At 50.7% G+C, this 12,881-nt stretch overlaps 1 protein-coding gene across 2 annotated transcripts; it reads right to left on the bottom strand.

The window, feature by feature from the left end:
• Nucleotides 1-718: 718 nt before the first annotated feature.
• Nucleotides 719-12,490, bottom strand: GAR1 (GAR1 ribonucleoprotein). 2 transcript variants are annotated; one of them, XM_032969076.2, is made up of 7 exons: nt 12,333-12,490; nt 9,595-9,788; nt 8,792-8,946; nt 8,045-8,104; nt 6,985-7,117; nt 5,748-5,840; nt 719-2,939 (listed from the first exon to the last, which is right to left on the bottom strand). In XM_032969076.2, the coding sequence occupies exons 2-7, from the start codon at nt 9,782-9,784 to the stop codon at nt 2,920-2,922; spliced, it is 651 nt and encodes a 216-aa protein (XP_032824967.2). In that variant the 5' UTR covers nt 9,785-9,788; nt 12,333-12,490; the 3' UTR covers nt 719-2,919. The 2 variants fall into 2 exon arrangements, with proteins under 2 accessions (XP_032824967.2, XP_032824968.2); XM_032969077.2 differs by having other exon boundaries at nt 5,748-5,837.
• Between the last annotated feature and the right edge of the window lie 391 nt (nt 12,491-12,881).

The following is a 12,881-nucleotide window of genomic DNA, read 5'->3' as shown; positions in this document are numbered from 1 at the left end:
CCGCGGTGTCTACCGCGAACTTAGACTTTACCGGCGGGAGGCGGACTCCAGGAAGGTTACGCCGCGAACCGAGTCAGCCCCATCTAAGTCAACGTGGGATGTTGGGCCAACGTTGTTCTAACGTTTCCAACCGCGGCCAAACGTTCCACATGTTTTGGGGGGGTAGACTCGACGGTGATCTCAAGCGCCCTTCCCTCCACGCTGCCGGCGAAGTTTTTCCCGACACGTGGCGGAGCAGAGAGCGCCGAGCTCGCCAGGGAGTTTCGCCGCTGTCCGACCGTCATCATCACCACCACCACAGCTTCTCGTTATATCCTTGATTTATTTATGGTGACTTGCTCATATTTTCTATATTTTACACTTTTAGCGTTGCAACTTGCTTACCTGACCCTACTGGGTATGTGACAAGAAAGCTTCATAGTTAATCGGATTTATCCAGGATAAATATTATTCTGTTCGGTAGGGCAATGTTTACATTTCGACCAGGTGGCATTGTCGTTAGCGTACGTATTTGCTTTGCCATCAGAAAAAAATTCTAAGTTGAAATCCCTTTCGGGGTGGGAGGGGAGGTTTAATAAAGCAAGTATCGCTTTGTAGGACGTTAGCAGTGCTGGTCTGATTGTGACTGGCCCCGGCATGGCAATGTGGAATGTCCACAGTGCAAGTCGTTAATGGAGAATCGCCGTCACCCCATTGCTCACGACCACGGAAACGCATCACCTTTTGTGATTCTTTTATTTCAAAAGATTAAAATAACATTCGCCCTCTCCACTTTCCAACAAAAAAAAGAAAACCTGAAGGCGATGCACGGCTACCTTGAGAGGGGCATGGAAATGCAATGGATGAAAGGAGGGGACCTTGAAAAAGTTGGATTTTTCCAGCACCGTTGTGTTCATGTACCGAATAAAAAAGTGTGCCAAGAAACGAAGATACAATTTGCTCCGAACAGCAGAAACATCTGCACATGCGGACCACCAGGTTCCAGCTCTCTGAATACCCATCCTGCTCACCTACTCGTAAAAATTAAACCTTTCCCGTTATGAGACGCCTGCAAGTTGCAGCGTGGGTGTCCCGTTCACCGCCAAACCTCGGAACGCGCAACTGGCGAGCGATAATTTTAGAGAAGCATAGCGCCGCTGCTTTTCAAGACACTGCACTCACCCGCAGAGAACCGCGACACGACCGCCACTCTACGATAGCCGGCGACAAACTGTGCCACACGCCCCTTCCCGCGTGTCCTTTTACTTACGATTTCGTTCCAATGACGTAAACGCACGTCATCGAAAAAAGAAACACCGATGACGTACACATACGAGGGGAGTGCCAAATATACGCACGTACGTCATCGGGAACGGGGTGAAGCCATTAAACACATCCGAGGGGCAACCCAGACGAGTCGGTGGGCCACACGAGCATCCCTCCTTCACCTCGGTGCGGCCGCAAGCCTGACATTGTGTGTGGGCGCTAATCGGGACCCCACGCATCACCCCCCTAGCGACACGCCGAGACCAAGAGGCATCGCGAGGAAGGGCTCAACGGGACTCACGCGGCCCACAGGTCACCCACCACCAAGCCGCAGTGGTGGTTCTTAACCTGGGGTGCAAACACCTCCTGGGGGTGCGAGATGCTCTTTCTGGTGGTGTGTGAAACATGGTCAGATTTTTTCAAAAGGTAAATCATCATTAAAAACACGAATTACGCGCGGGCACGCAAGCGCAACTACTTAGTTTGATCAAACCTGTGTGTATTAACATTATACATTTGTTTTTACGATTGAGAACCAAAGGGGTGCAGGCTGCAGAAAAAGTTAAGAACCGGTGACTTAAGACGCTGGTAAAGGTGCAGCCTTCCCCCTACCTATATCACTGCTGGCAGGATAGGAGGCCTCATTGTTTTTTTAAAAATTCTTTATTAGGATAGGAGGCCCTCCGTCGTCAGAGGGAGGCTCTGGAGCACCGCCCCCCCCCCCCCCACCTTGTGGATATATTCTGGCCTACTCTTCTACTCAGGCAAGAGGTCTTGGAAGAGAAGGTAGTACACCCACACTTTACCCCACTAAAACATGGTGAATCCATTTATGCTGTTGGGTGGACAGATCTTGATGGGGGGGGGTGCAGATTTTAATAAACTCGCGCTAATCGTTTCAAACTGCCGTGCCGAGAGACTGAATCGAAGCGGCAACCTCTGGATTGAAAGTCTGGTCGATGGCCACAGCAACACGACGGGTGTGGTGGTATAGGCATGTTGCTACCAGTGAATCGCACCACGGGTACACGATGGGGAAAATCACCCACTAAAGCTGCTCAGACACGGACGAACGCAGCACAGGCAGTGCGTCAAAGGAACCCTCTGCTTATCTGAACTCGGTCGTTTCGGCTGTCACATCCGGGTAGCTTCGAGCACTGCCGCTAAAGTATATACAGACAGAAAAAGGATGCTCTAATTTACAAGTTCGGCACTGTTAAAGGCAAACAAAAGGTTCAAAACATCACGATTTATTTTTATTGTTGGTTTAAAGTTCGCAGTAAATGGATAGGAGAGCATTCTGTGACGGCGATGAGCAAGAATATTTATACACGGCACGATACTTAATTTAAGATGCGCGCGGCAGTTTCCGGGGCGGGGTAGGGCGGGGGTCAAACGGTCGCGGCAACCTCAACACGTTAAAAAACAAAACCACCTCGGGCCCCCGTGTGAACGTTCGTTCGCTCGTCGACAAGAGGTCGGAGGAGCGAGAGACCATCCCCCCCTCCCCCACCGTGTCACGGCAAGGACTCGCCGAACGCCAACGGTGGCGGTCGACGGGGGGGAAAAGCGAAGAGGGAGGAGGGGAGGGCTGCAGGCCACGAAGTCGGGCGGGAGCAGAGGCGGCGATGTGCCCCCCCCCCCCACCCTCTCCCTGATGTGCGTGGGTCCGCTTTATCTTCCTCGACTTCCGCCTGGAAAAGAAATTAAAAGATTCAGATGAGTAAAATATTAACGAAAACGATTAAAACTAAAAACAATTTTGTGTTATTGTTCCGGGTAAGGACCCGCTGAGCTATTATCGCGCTTTTTCAGAAGCGACCTGGCCACAAATGATAATGAAGCGGCTTATCACGTGGACATTTACAGCAGCCAAATACACGTTGATTCTAAAATCTGGAGGGAAAAACTGGAGGGCCCGGATAACAAAAATTCACGCCACCACGGGGAGAGACACCGCAAACTCCAAATATACAGCAGGCATCAGGGTCAGGATCGAACCCACGACCTCCTGTATACCAGGCCAGGACTAAAACTGCTCAGTAGATCGGAAACAGTGCAAGACAAACCTCAACTCATTTTAGCTTTAGTTTTATTCTAGTGTCATATACAAAAGATCCCCTCTTAACGAACACCCGTTAACGACTAATCGCTTAACGACGGGCCTCCAGAGCCCACTGTGTAGTGTACAGTAGTGTAGTATATAGTGTAGTGTATAGTGTAGAGCGTAGTGTATAGTAGTGTAGTGTATAGTGTAGTGCGTAGTGTATAGTAGTGTAGTGTAGAGCGTAGTGTATAGTGTAGTGTAGAGCGTAGTGTATAGTGTACAGCGTAGTGTAGAGTGTAGTGTAGAGCGTAGTGTAGAGCGTAGTGTATAGTGTAGAGCGTAGTGTATAGTAGTGTATAGTGTAGTGCGTAGTGTATAGTAGTGTAGTGTAGAGCGTAGTGTAGAGCGTAGTGTATAGTGTAGTGTAGAGCGTAGTGTATAGTGTAGTGTAGAGCGTAGTGTATAGTATAGTGTAGTGTATAGTGTAGAGCGTAGTGTATAGCGTAGTGTATAGTGTAGAGTATAGTAGTGTAGTGTATAGTGTAGTGTAGAGCGTAGTGTATAGTGTAGAGCGTAGTGTTTAGTAGTGTAGAGTGTAGTGTAAAGTGTAGTGTATAGTGTAGAGCGTAGTGTATAGTAGTGTAGTGTATAGTGTACAGCGTAGTGTAGAGCGTAGTGTATAGTGTAGAGCGTAGTGTATAGTGTAGTGTATAGCAGTGTAGTGCCCCCATAGAGCCCAATGTGTTCGCTTAGCGACCATTCCCCTGTTAACAATGGGCTGTTTTAGGTACAGTTATTATAAATTAAACGCATTGATTAACCATGTTTATTTTTTATACTATTGTGTTTATAATGTTGTCAGTATCTTTATGCATTAATATCCATTGTTTAACTATTAAAAAGAATGTTTTTTGGGTGACAAAGGGTTAACTTTCGATGCTATCAGAACGAATTAAGGCCTTGAACGTGCATTTCCTACACTCGCTCAACGACCAAAATCACTTAACGACCGGTTTCGTGGAACCGATAAGCGTCATTAAGAGGGGATTCTACTGCACGTGCGTACAACAATTCTCAAGATGTATCCACCATTAGGAATCGTGGGGGCAGTTGATCTCCTCCTACGGAGGTGGCAACTGGCCCCAGGAGTGCCTCATCTTCCCACAATGCAATGCGCCAGCAATATTTTCTATTTATTTAAAAATGAGTTTATTTCTTAGTCAACGCGTTTTGATTGTTAAAGGGTGTTTTGTCTGTTACTCGGGAACAACTATTAGTGTAACTTCATATGCCCGCTTAAAAAAACATGGTCGTGAAACAAGTGCAGTCTCACACTCTCATCGTCTTCCTTTCATACAGCTGATGATGCCGAGCAACGGCTACAATCTCACATTCAGGTGGTCAGCACAGATAACCGCGTCAGGAGCCAGCGGAGTAGTACATCATCGCCGTGATGCCTCCTTCCTATTTGTGGATCGGTGCACTGCGCCGTTATACGTTGTACGGCCTGTTCTGGATAACCACAGTAGCACACTACTTCAGTTTTTGAGCATCAGCTATCCGCATCTGCCATAGTTTGTGTGGATGCAGTTTAGGGTGGACCACGAGCTTCGTGGAAGATCAAACTCGGGGAATCTTCTGCGTTGGGTCTTTCACTCCGATGATGCGCTCTGCCCTATTTTGTATGCCTACGAGGAAGGGAAGTTGCCGGAAACGTCGCCTCTGATACTCTGATATACAGCAATACAGCAGTTTGCGTCGGGGATGAGTTTCCTCAAAGGTGCGACGACGAATATTGAAACGGCAATAAAAGCGATTTACGAGGTGGTAGGCGGAGGCGAAGGCTGAGAAGCGACGTGAGTGTGGGGGTCGAGGTGAAGCAAATCGGGTAGCGGTGTTAATAATCAAGCGATGGCGAATTTGAGAAACGGCGTAAAATGCGGAAGACGTAAATCGGTGTATTGCTGTATTTCTCGTTTCAGGGTTACGCAGTTAGCGACAAAGGTGCTTTGCAAAGAGAATACATCAACGGCAACAACCAGTGCCACGAAAGAGCGCTCCGAGCACACGGTTGGCGTGGTCACGGGCCTTACGCGGCGCCGACTTGCCACCGGCGTTTATTAACCTTCATCATATCAGCGCCGAAAGTGTTTATCAACGAGAGCTTCGAGCTTTCGTATTTTTTTTTAGTTCACGGCGTCTCAACAAAAGCCGTCGAGAGCACGATGGTGACTACGACGACCGTCGACCGGAGCGCGACCACGAGCGGCCAACCGAAGCCGCAACCGTTACGCACGGCCTCTTGCACGACGGGACGCGGGACGGGGACGAGTGCAGCGGCGGGTCCACACAACGGCGCAGCACTGCACCGAGCGCTGCCGCTACAACGCGAGCGAGCGTGTACAGCGCGCGCTCGCGTACGACGGACGTCGAAACTTCGCCCGTCACAACTTACCCCGGAACCCTCGGCCGCCCCCGAATCCACCGCGTCCGCCGCCACGGAAGCCTCCGCCACCGCCACCACGGCCTCGCCCGCGGAAGCCACCTGCTAGCGACGAACACGACGGGCGGAGAGGGGGGGGGGGGCGGAAACGGCAAAGCCGCGCGACGCGGTGATGATCGCATGCGGCACCCCAAAGGCACTCCGACAACGACAGCGGCTTGCGTTGCTGCTCCGGAGACCGGGAGAACGATGAGCGACGTTCGGTCGCGCCGCATTGATTTCTCACTTAACAGTGGGCCGCGTTAAGGCTGCTGCAGTCATCCACCCGGCAGCAGCTGTGATGGAGGGCCATTGCCCGGAATGTTGCCCAATTGATATATGTAATGTTCCTCTCCCTCTTATTGGATATCAGGATCTCTCCGAGTTTGTGGACATTTTTTTATCTCGTCTTAGAACTTATTCATACACTGCCGTTTATTCTGGTATTTGCGAATTCAGCAAATGGCTTTCAGTGTTTGTTGTTCCATCGCCATTGCTCACGGGACACAGTAACCACGGGACACAGTAACCACGGGACACAGTAACCACGGGACACAGTAACCACGGGACACAGTAACCATGGGACACAGTAACCATGGGACACAGTAACCATGCTAGGAGTAACAGCAGAGTGATAAGGAGGTGGACCGAGTGCCCTGTAAATGCAAATCCCCGTGCCTCCGATTATCACGGTTGGCTACGCATGGTGTGAAAGAAGTTCAACATACATACAGTCTGTTCTCCTATAACATGGCCATAGTTGCGTTCCTGAAGAACACCGCATTATGGAAAAATTGCGTTATAATAAACAATATATATTGGTTAAAGCACGGTCCGCGATAATACGCGAGATGCGTACACAGGCCGAGCAAAGACTGAGGGGCGTGGGTGGCATCTAGAAGCATCCAGCAGCATCCCGCCCTGTGTGACGTGACGCCGAGGCAGCCCTGCAAACCGCTTATTCCGACTAGCGCTGCGACGTAGTTCCGTTCACTCAATTGCGTTCTATGCAATCCGCATTATAAAAAAAAAAACACGTGTTCCCAAATACATTAAATCGTGTTATATCCAATTCACCTTACAGGAGGAACAGACTGTACACACACACACATACGAATCGTTATCATTGAGAAGCAGATCGATAAAAAAATGAAACACCACGACGCGAGTGTGAAGCGACAGTCGCCGGAGTGAAGGTCCCGACTCTCACCTCCTCCTCGGCCTCCTCCCCGACCGCCTCTGAAGCCTCGGCCACTGCCGGCACCTCCCCGCGCTCCGCGCTCGCCCCCCGGTCGCGGGAGGAAGCGCTGCAGAGGCAGCAGCTTGGCCGGATCGATGAAGAGCTATCAGAGCGAGGGGGGTGGAGGGGGAAGGGGACGACACACACACGCCGGCACGCGTCACGGCACGTCACCTGCCACAGTGGGGCGCATGCCGCCACGTGGATTCCCATAGCAGGCGCTATCGGGCATCGTCAGGGTGCCTTGGTGCCGACATGTTAACTACATCGGCCGGTATACAGGAGTTTGTGTGGTTCGATCCCGACCCTGACGCCTGTCGTATATTTGGAGTTTGCGCGCCTCTCTCCCCGTGGTTGCGTGAATTTTTCTCCGGGTCTTCCGGATTTTCCCTTCACATTTAGAATCAATGTGCATTTATAGTATTTGGGCGACATACATTTCCACGTGATAAGCCACTTCGTTGAGCTATCATTTGTGGCCAGGTCAGTGTGGCATTACCCGGTAAAATGAAAAAATAGTTTGGCACGTTCTAGTTTTGCCGCGATACGATGCAAATTTACTCGGCGTTCCGCTGATTGCGATGTCAGTTCTGTATAACTTGGTAATTGTGCACGTCACTTTTAGATGCGTACACATCATTACTGTAGTGTTGTTTTGTGCCTCGCCGTACATCCGTTTGGAAGAGTAAAGACTGCTTCAAAGTGCTCCGAGCAACTGTTCGCTCAGTGCAAGCCTGGCACGATGTCTTATATCCATTGCAAAGTTATATTTAACGCTTATAATGCACGTGCTGTAAGTTCCACCGAAATAAGTCTAAACTACGAAATTGAGGATTTTGTATAATGACACTGCCTTCGACATTACAATTTTACAAATGGTTAAAAAATACAAAAACATGCGTGTTCTAAATAAACAAAAGACCAGCTTTTCAGATCCGTACAACAATTGTGGAAAATACATGAATGAGCATGTGGGCACGACTCTCAAATGACTCAGCACGAGACGGCGCCGGAAGGATTGAACGCTCACCTTCTGAAGCTTGTTGAAGGAATTTGCCTTCATGTTCTGCGACAGTTTGACGGAGAAATACTGCAGCGCAAATTAAGGAAGACAACGACAAAGATCCCCCGTGTAGCCTTAACAGACTATTGGGGCAAGCGCTGTCAGCGAGTAACTTGCGAAGGCAGGCACGGCACACGAGGGGGTGGGTGGCCAGCACCCACGCCCGACCGCCTTTGTCTCCCCCAGTGCTGATCATTACACAGCTCCAGGTATTCATTCAAGGCCGAGTTGACCCAGGGGAGGCCCAAGACCGATGAAAATAAACCGCGATTATTGTTTGCGAGCAGGAAACGAACACGGGTCGTCGGGTTTGTGGCAGTGTGCTAACCACTGCACGATCTCTCCCCGCCGGATTAAGGAACACCACACATACACAAACATCCTCGACAGCGCACTCTGTGTTGGCTATGTGAACCACTTCGCAATGAGTCATCCACACACACAAAAATATACGGATAAGCCACTGCATGTATAGTTAAGACGGTGAGGCTCGCTTAAATGCCTTGGAACTCAAAGCGCCTTGCACCGCACATCTCATCTCAATCATTGCAATGCCCAGTTTTTTTTTTTCCTCTTTGAGCACGAGAGGTTCCTCGTTGATCGATGGCCTCTGTCCCTGTACCGGTAGCGCAAGAGCGGTCGCAGCGTGGGCCAGCGAGCGCAGGCGTCAGTCGGCCGACGGCAATGGAACACGACAAATCAAATAAAGGATACGAAATCCCGCAGCTGCCCGAAGATCTCGTCCACCTTGCCCACTTGCTCCTTGTTCTCCAGGTAGATGGGGGCGTTGAAGTAGGGCACCTTGTTCTCGTGCGTGGTGCACTTGACGACAAGGTCATCTTCACACGGGTGCATATAATGTCCCACTTCTGTTCGGGCAAAGGAAGCATTTTTGGTAAATACGCGGGGGGGGGGGGGTTGGCAGGGGGGCGAGAGCGGCAACACTTCTCCCCGATACGTAGTTAGCATAAAGATTGCAGCGCCCGAAGGAATTGTGGAATGGATGTAAATTTTGGTTGTTGTCTTTGGAGCTCGTACTGCCCGCGGCGTGGGATACGCAGCCGGGGTGGAGGGGTGGAGGTGGGGGGTGGGGGAGCAGGCATGACGACAGCACGACGCACGGCCCCGGCTAAACGCTGTGGGATACGGGTGACGTCTTTGTGCGCGGTGACGTCACCTTGCGTGTCAGCCAGCCAGGCAAACTTTTTTTCTAAAACAGCATGATTCCGTTGAGTTTATCTACGATTGTTTAATTTATGTGTGCTATTTATTTGTGTTTTCTGCCTTTGCCCGGCAGCTCGAGAGGGGTGGAGACATATGACGGAGCTTCATAACTCATTGGGCTCTTCCAGCTTTCATCAAATGTTTAATGACCACAACATTAAAAGCATGTTTAATTACAATTATGAGATATGCCTTACAATATAAGAATCAGTGCACCAGTTTAAGCCTCTCAAATAGCAGCGGAACCGAACGAACGCAAGGTTAATTTGTGTCCGTATGAACCATCGACGTACCAATAACCTCCTCGGGTGGTCCCTGGTCATAGTTGTTGAATCCTCCACGACCCCTCCCTCTGAATCCTCCACCTCCCCCTCGTCCACCAAAGCCACCGCCACCGCCTCTCCCTCGGTAGCCACCTCCACCGCCCCGGTCTCCGAAGCCCCCACGTCCTCCCCGGCCACCCTGCCATCCACGAGTTGCCATCTCGCTGACGGGAAACAAATACAAAACAGAATGGCTTTGCAACGTCACCCAGGCACACGTTTTAAGGGAGCGCGTGAGCATTTAGTGTTTTACATTTGAACGGCGGGTTAACCTCGTTAATAATCATCATCTTCAGCGAGATGGCTCCACGAAGTTGTTGCATTACGTTCCGTAGGAACCTGTTTTAAAAGAGACCATGTGCGATGGCCCTTCTTCATAGCGCATACAAATTATGTGCCACAGGAAAATTATAAGCCCTAAAAATTTTGTGGCACGTAAAATAACGTGCCATGAGGATGGTCCATTGCCCAGAACGTCGTCGGTTACGTGTTTTTCCTTTGGGGCCACAATGGCACCAATGGACTTGTTTATTTTCTTTCACGTGTTGCGCACCACACATTTCATTTCACCCAAAATGTTTAGAATGATCTTCCAGAAGACATCTCTCTTCATTTCAGAGCAGCGAGCTCATAATCTTCCTCTTCCTGGAGGGGCCACTCAATAGTGAATACCGTCTGTTCCCGATTATTAAAAAACGCTTCTTTTCAACATCGTTCTAAAGTTTAGGGCGCGTCTTTACTTTCAGGAGCGTCTTCATAGTCCAGAGCATACGCCATCAATAGGGCGCTCGCACAAATCCAACCGGTTGTTGTGAACTGAATGATGTCGACGTTGTTGCTAACAGTCGACGTGGTGGCAATGCACGCCTGGAGACCAAGCACTCTCTAGGCGAGGGTTGGTGGACCACAACGAGATTCGTGAACACCCCCCAACCTCCGCTGGCCCGCGAAGTTCATGCGGAAACGGCAGCGCAGCGTGCGGTGGGGTTTATGAAGCCGTCTGTGTGGATTTGTTTTTTTGTTGTTAGTGGCACCCCTAGGAAGCGTGCTGCTGGACTTTCTCCGGTCACCTCCCACACACAAAGCAAAAAGTTGCAATGAACGGGGGTCCCCGCTCCCTGCCCTGTTAGGTGGGGAGTGCTCTTGCCACCAACATCTGGTTAAATCTTGATTTGAAGCTTTCGTGACTGCAGGTATCCATGCTCTCCGGTTCTTTCGGTGAAGTCACGTAGATAGGGAAACATTATAAAAGACAACACGACGTCTCGGTCTTAATCCGGCAGGCTCCGTTTCACGCGACTCCGCTGGTGCAACTCGCGAGGTCAAAACAAGGGACGCCACGGTGGCCATGAGATGTTAACTACCTCGCCTGGTACGCGGGAGGTTCGTGGGTTCGATCCCGACCCTGACGCCTGCTGCTGCTGTATATTTGGAGTTTGCGTGTTTCTCTTCTCGTGGTCACGTTAATTTTTTTTGTCTCCGCGTCCTCCGTTTTTTTTTCCTCCACATTTAGAATCAACAACATGCGTTAAGAGTGTTTGGCTGCTATAGATGTCCACGTGATAAGCCACTTCGTTGAGCTATCATTTATGATGGCCAGGTCGCTTCTGAAAAGAGCTAACATAGCTCAATGGGCCTAACCTGGTAAAATAAAGTAAGTTTAGTTTAGAGTCCATACTCTTTGGTTCTTTCGGTCAAGTCACGGAGGTAGGAAAAATAAAACCTACCTAACGTGATGACCAAAGAGTACGGATTCCTGCAGTCACCAAAAGTCTTCCTGCTTTAAAGAAATCCTGATATGAATCTCGGAATCCAACTGGTCGATGGCCCGAACCATGTTTGCAGTATTACCCGGAGACGCAGAACGGAGTTCCCTTGCCTCCACTTTAATTGCTCATTTCAATTATTTGGTAATAAACCTCCCCCCGGATGCGTCGTGACCCCTGCCTGAAAACGAATCTGGGCGAGGCTTCCTGGACAAAGCCAAGGGGCATTCACGAGTCAACGTTGCGGGGCGAATAACCCCAGGAATAACAACACCAGCGGTGAGCGATGTACAGGGTGGTCCAGATGTCTTGTGATCCCACAATTAATTGACCCCAAAACTTTACTTTACCCGCCCCCCCCACCGCCTCCTCCTTTGCATATTCATTTGTTTTTCAACCTTTAACGAAAATGGTTTCTTGAGAAGTCTACGGAGTGGTCGGGTCACAAGACATCTAGACGGCATTGTACTGATTGATCATCACTGCTGGAAACACTCGACACAACTAAAGGATCCCCCCCGTATCGCCTTTAACAGACTGTAGGGGCAAGTGCTGTTAGCGAGCACCTATGAAGGCCGGCACGGCGCACGATGGGCGGTGGGTGGCCAAGCACCACCGCCCGGCCGCCTTTGTATCCCCCAATGGTAAGGTATGCACACAAGTACAGTACCCATTTATGGCCGAGTCCACCCAGGTTCCTGTTCATATTAATCATCACTGGCGTCGGTGGTGGCCGTGAGCGGGAATCGAACCCGGGCCGGGATCCCAGCTCAACTCATCTTCACCAAGCCCGCACCGAGACGCACAACAACCAAACGAATCTACGACCGGATAATCCAGCAGTGGATCGAGACTGGTTGGTATGCATTTTAATTCATTCGAGGAAAACAAATAAAGTTTAAATTGTTAAAGACGATTACAGCTCCTTAATAACGAACTCACCCACACGTGGACAGGCCCGCGTCTCCCCCACGTGCTCCCCGACTCGCGAGCTTTCGCTACCGCCGCAGCCCCCGGGGCAGCTCCGGCGCCTTTTCGCTTCTCCCCAAACCATGAGACGCACGCGGAGCTGCCCTGAGGGCGACTCGCGTTTGTCGAAGTGGAAATGGCGCGTCCTGATTGGTTCTCCCCTATGCTTCCCGTGGGGCACCGCGCGGCCACGTGTGGCAATCGAGCCTGGAGCTGGTGCCTGGACACACTGCCTGGAGCTGGTGCCTGGACACACTGCCTTGAGCTAGTGCCTGGACACACTGACTAGAGCTGGTGCCTGGACACACTGACTGGAGCTGGTGCCTGGACACACTGACTAGAGCTGGTGCCTGGGCACGCTGGAGCTGGTGCCTGGACACACTGGAGCTGGTGCCTGGACACACTGACTGGAGCTGGTGCCTGGAAACACTGACTAGAGCTGGTGCCTGGACACACTGACTGGAGCTGGTGCCTGGACACACTGACTGGAGCTGGTGCCTGGACACACTGACTAGAGCTGGT

Source organism: Petromyzon marinus, chromosome 41, assembly GCF_048934315.1.
Source record: "Petromyzon marinus isolate PM22_M1 ecotype Great Lakes invasive population chromosome 41, UKy_Petmar_22M1.pri1.0, whole genome shotgun sequence".
Taxonomy (NCBI): Eukaryota; Metazoa; Chordata; class Hyperoartia; order Petromyzontiformes; family Petromyzontidae; genus Petromyzon; species Petromyzon marinus.
Note: the sequence above shows the minus strand (reverse complement) of the source record. Positions and strands in the feature narration are given on the sequence as shown.

Bases quoted from the DNA above. Each gene is read 5' to 3' on its own strand.
- GAR1 (XM_032969076.2), bottom strand. From the start codon at position 9,784: ATGGCAACTCGTGGATGGCAGGGTGGCCGGGGAGGACGTGGGGGCTTC. The intron at 7,118-8,044 runs GTGAGCGTTCAA...TCGCTCTGATAG, and splicing joins CCTTCAACAAGCTTCAGAAG to CTCTTCATCGATCCGGCCAA. The intron at 5,841-6,984 runs GTGAGAGTCGGG...GTTCGTCGCTAG, and splicing joins GGGAGGAGGCCGAGGAGGAG to CAGGTGGCTTCCGCGGGCGA.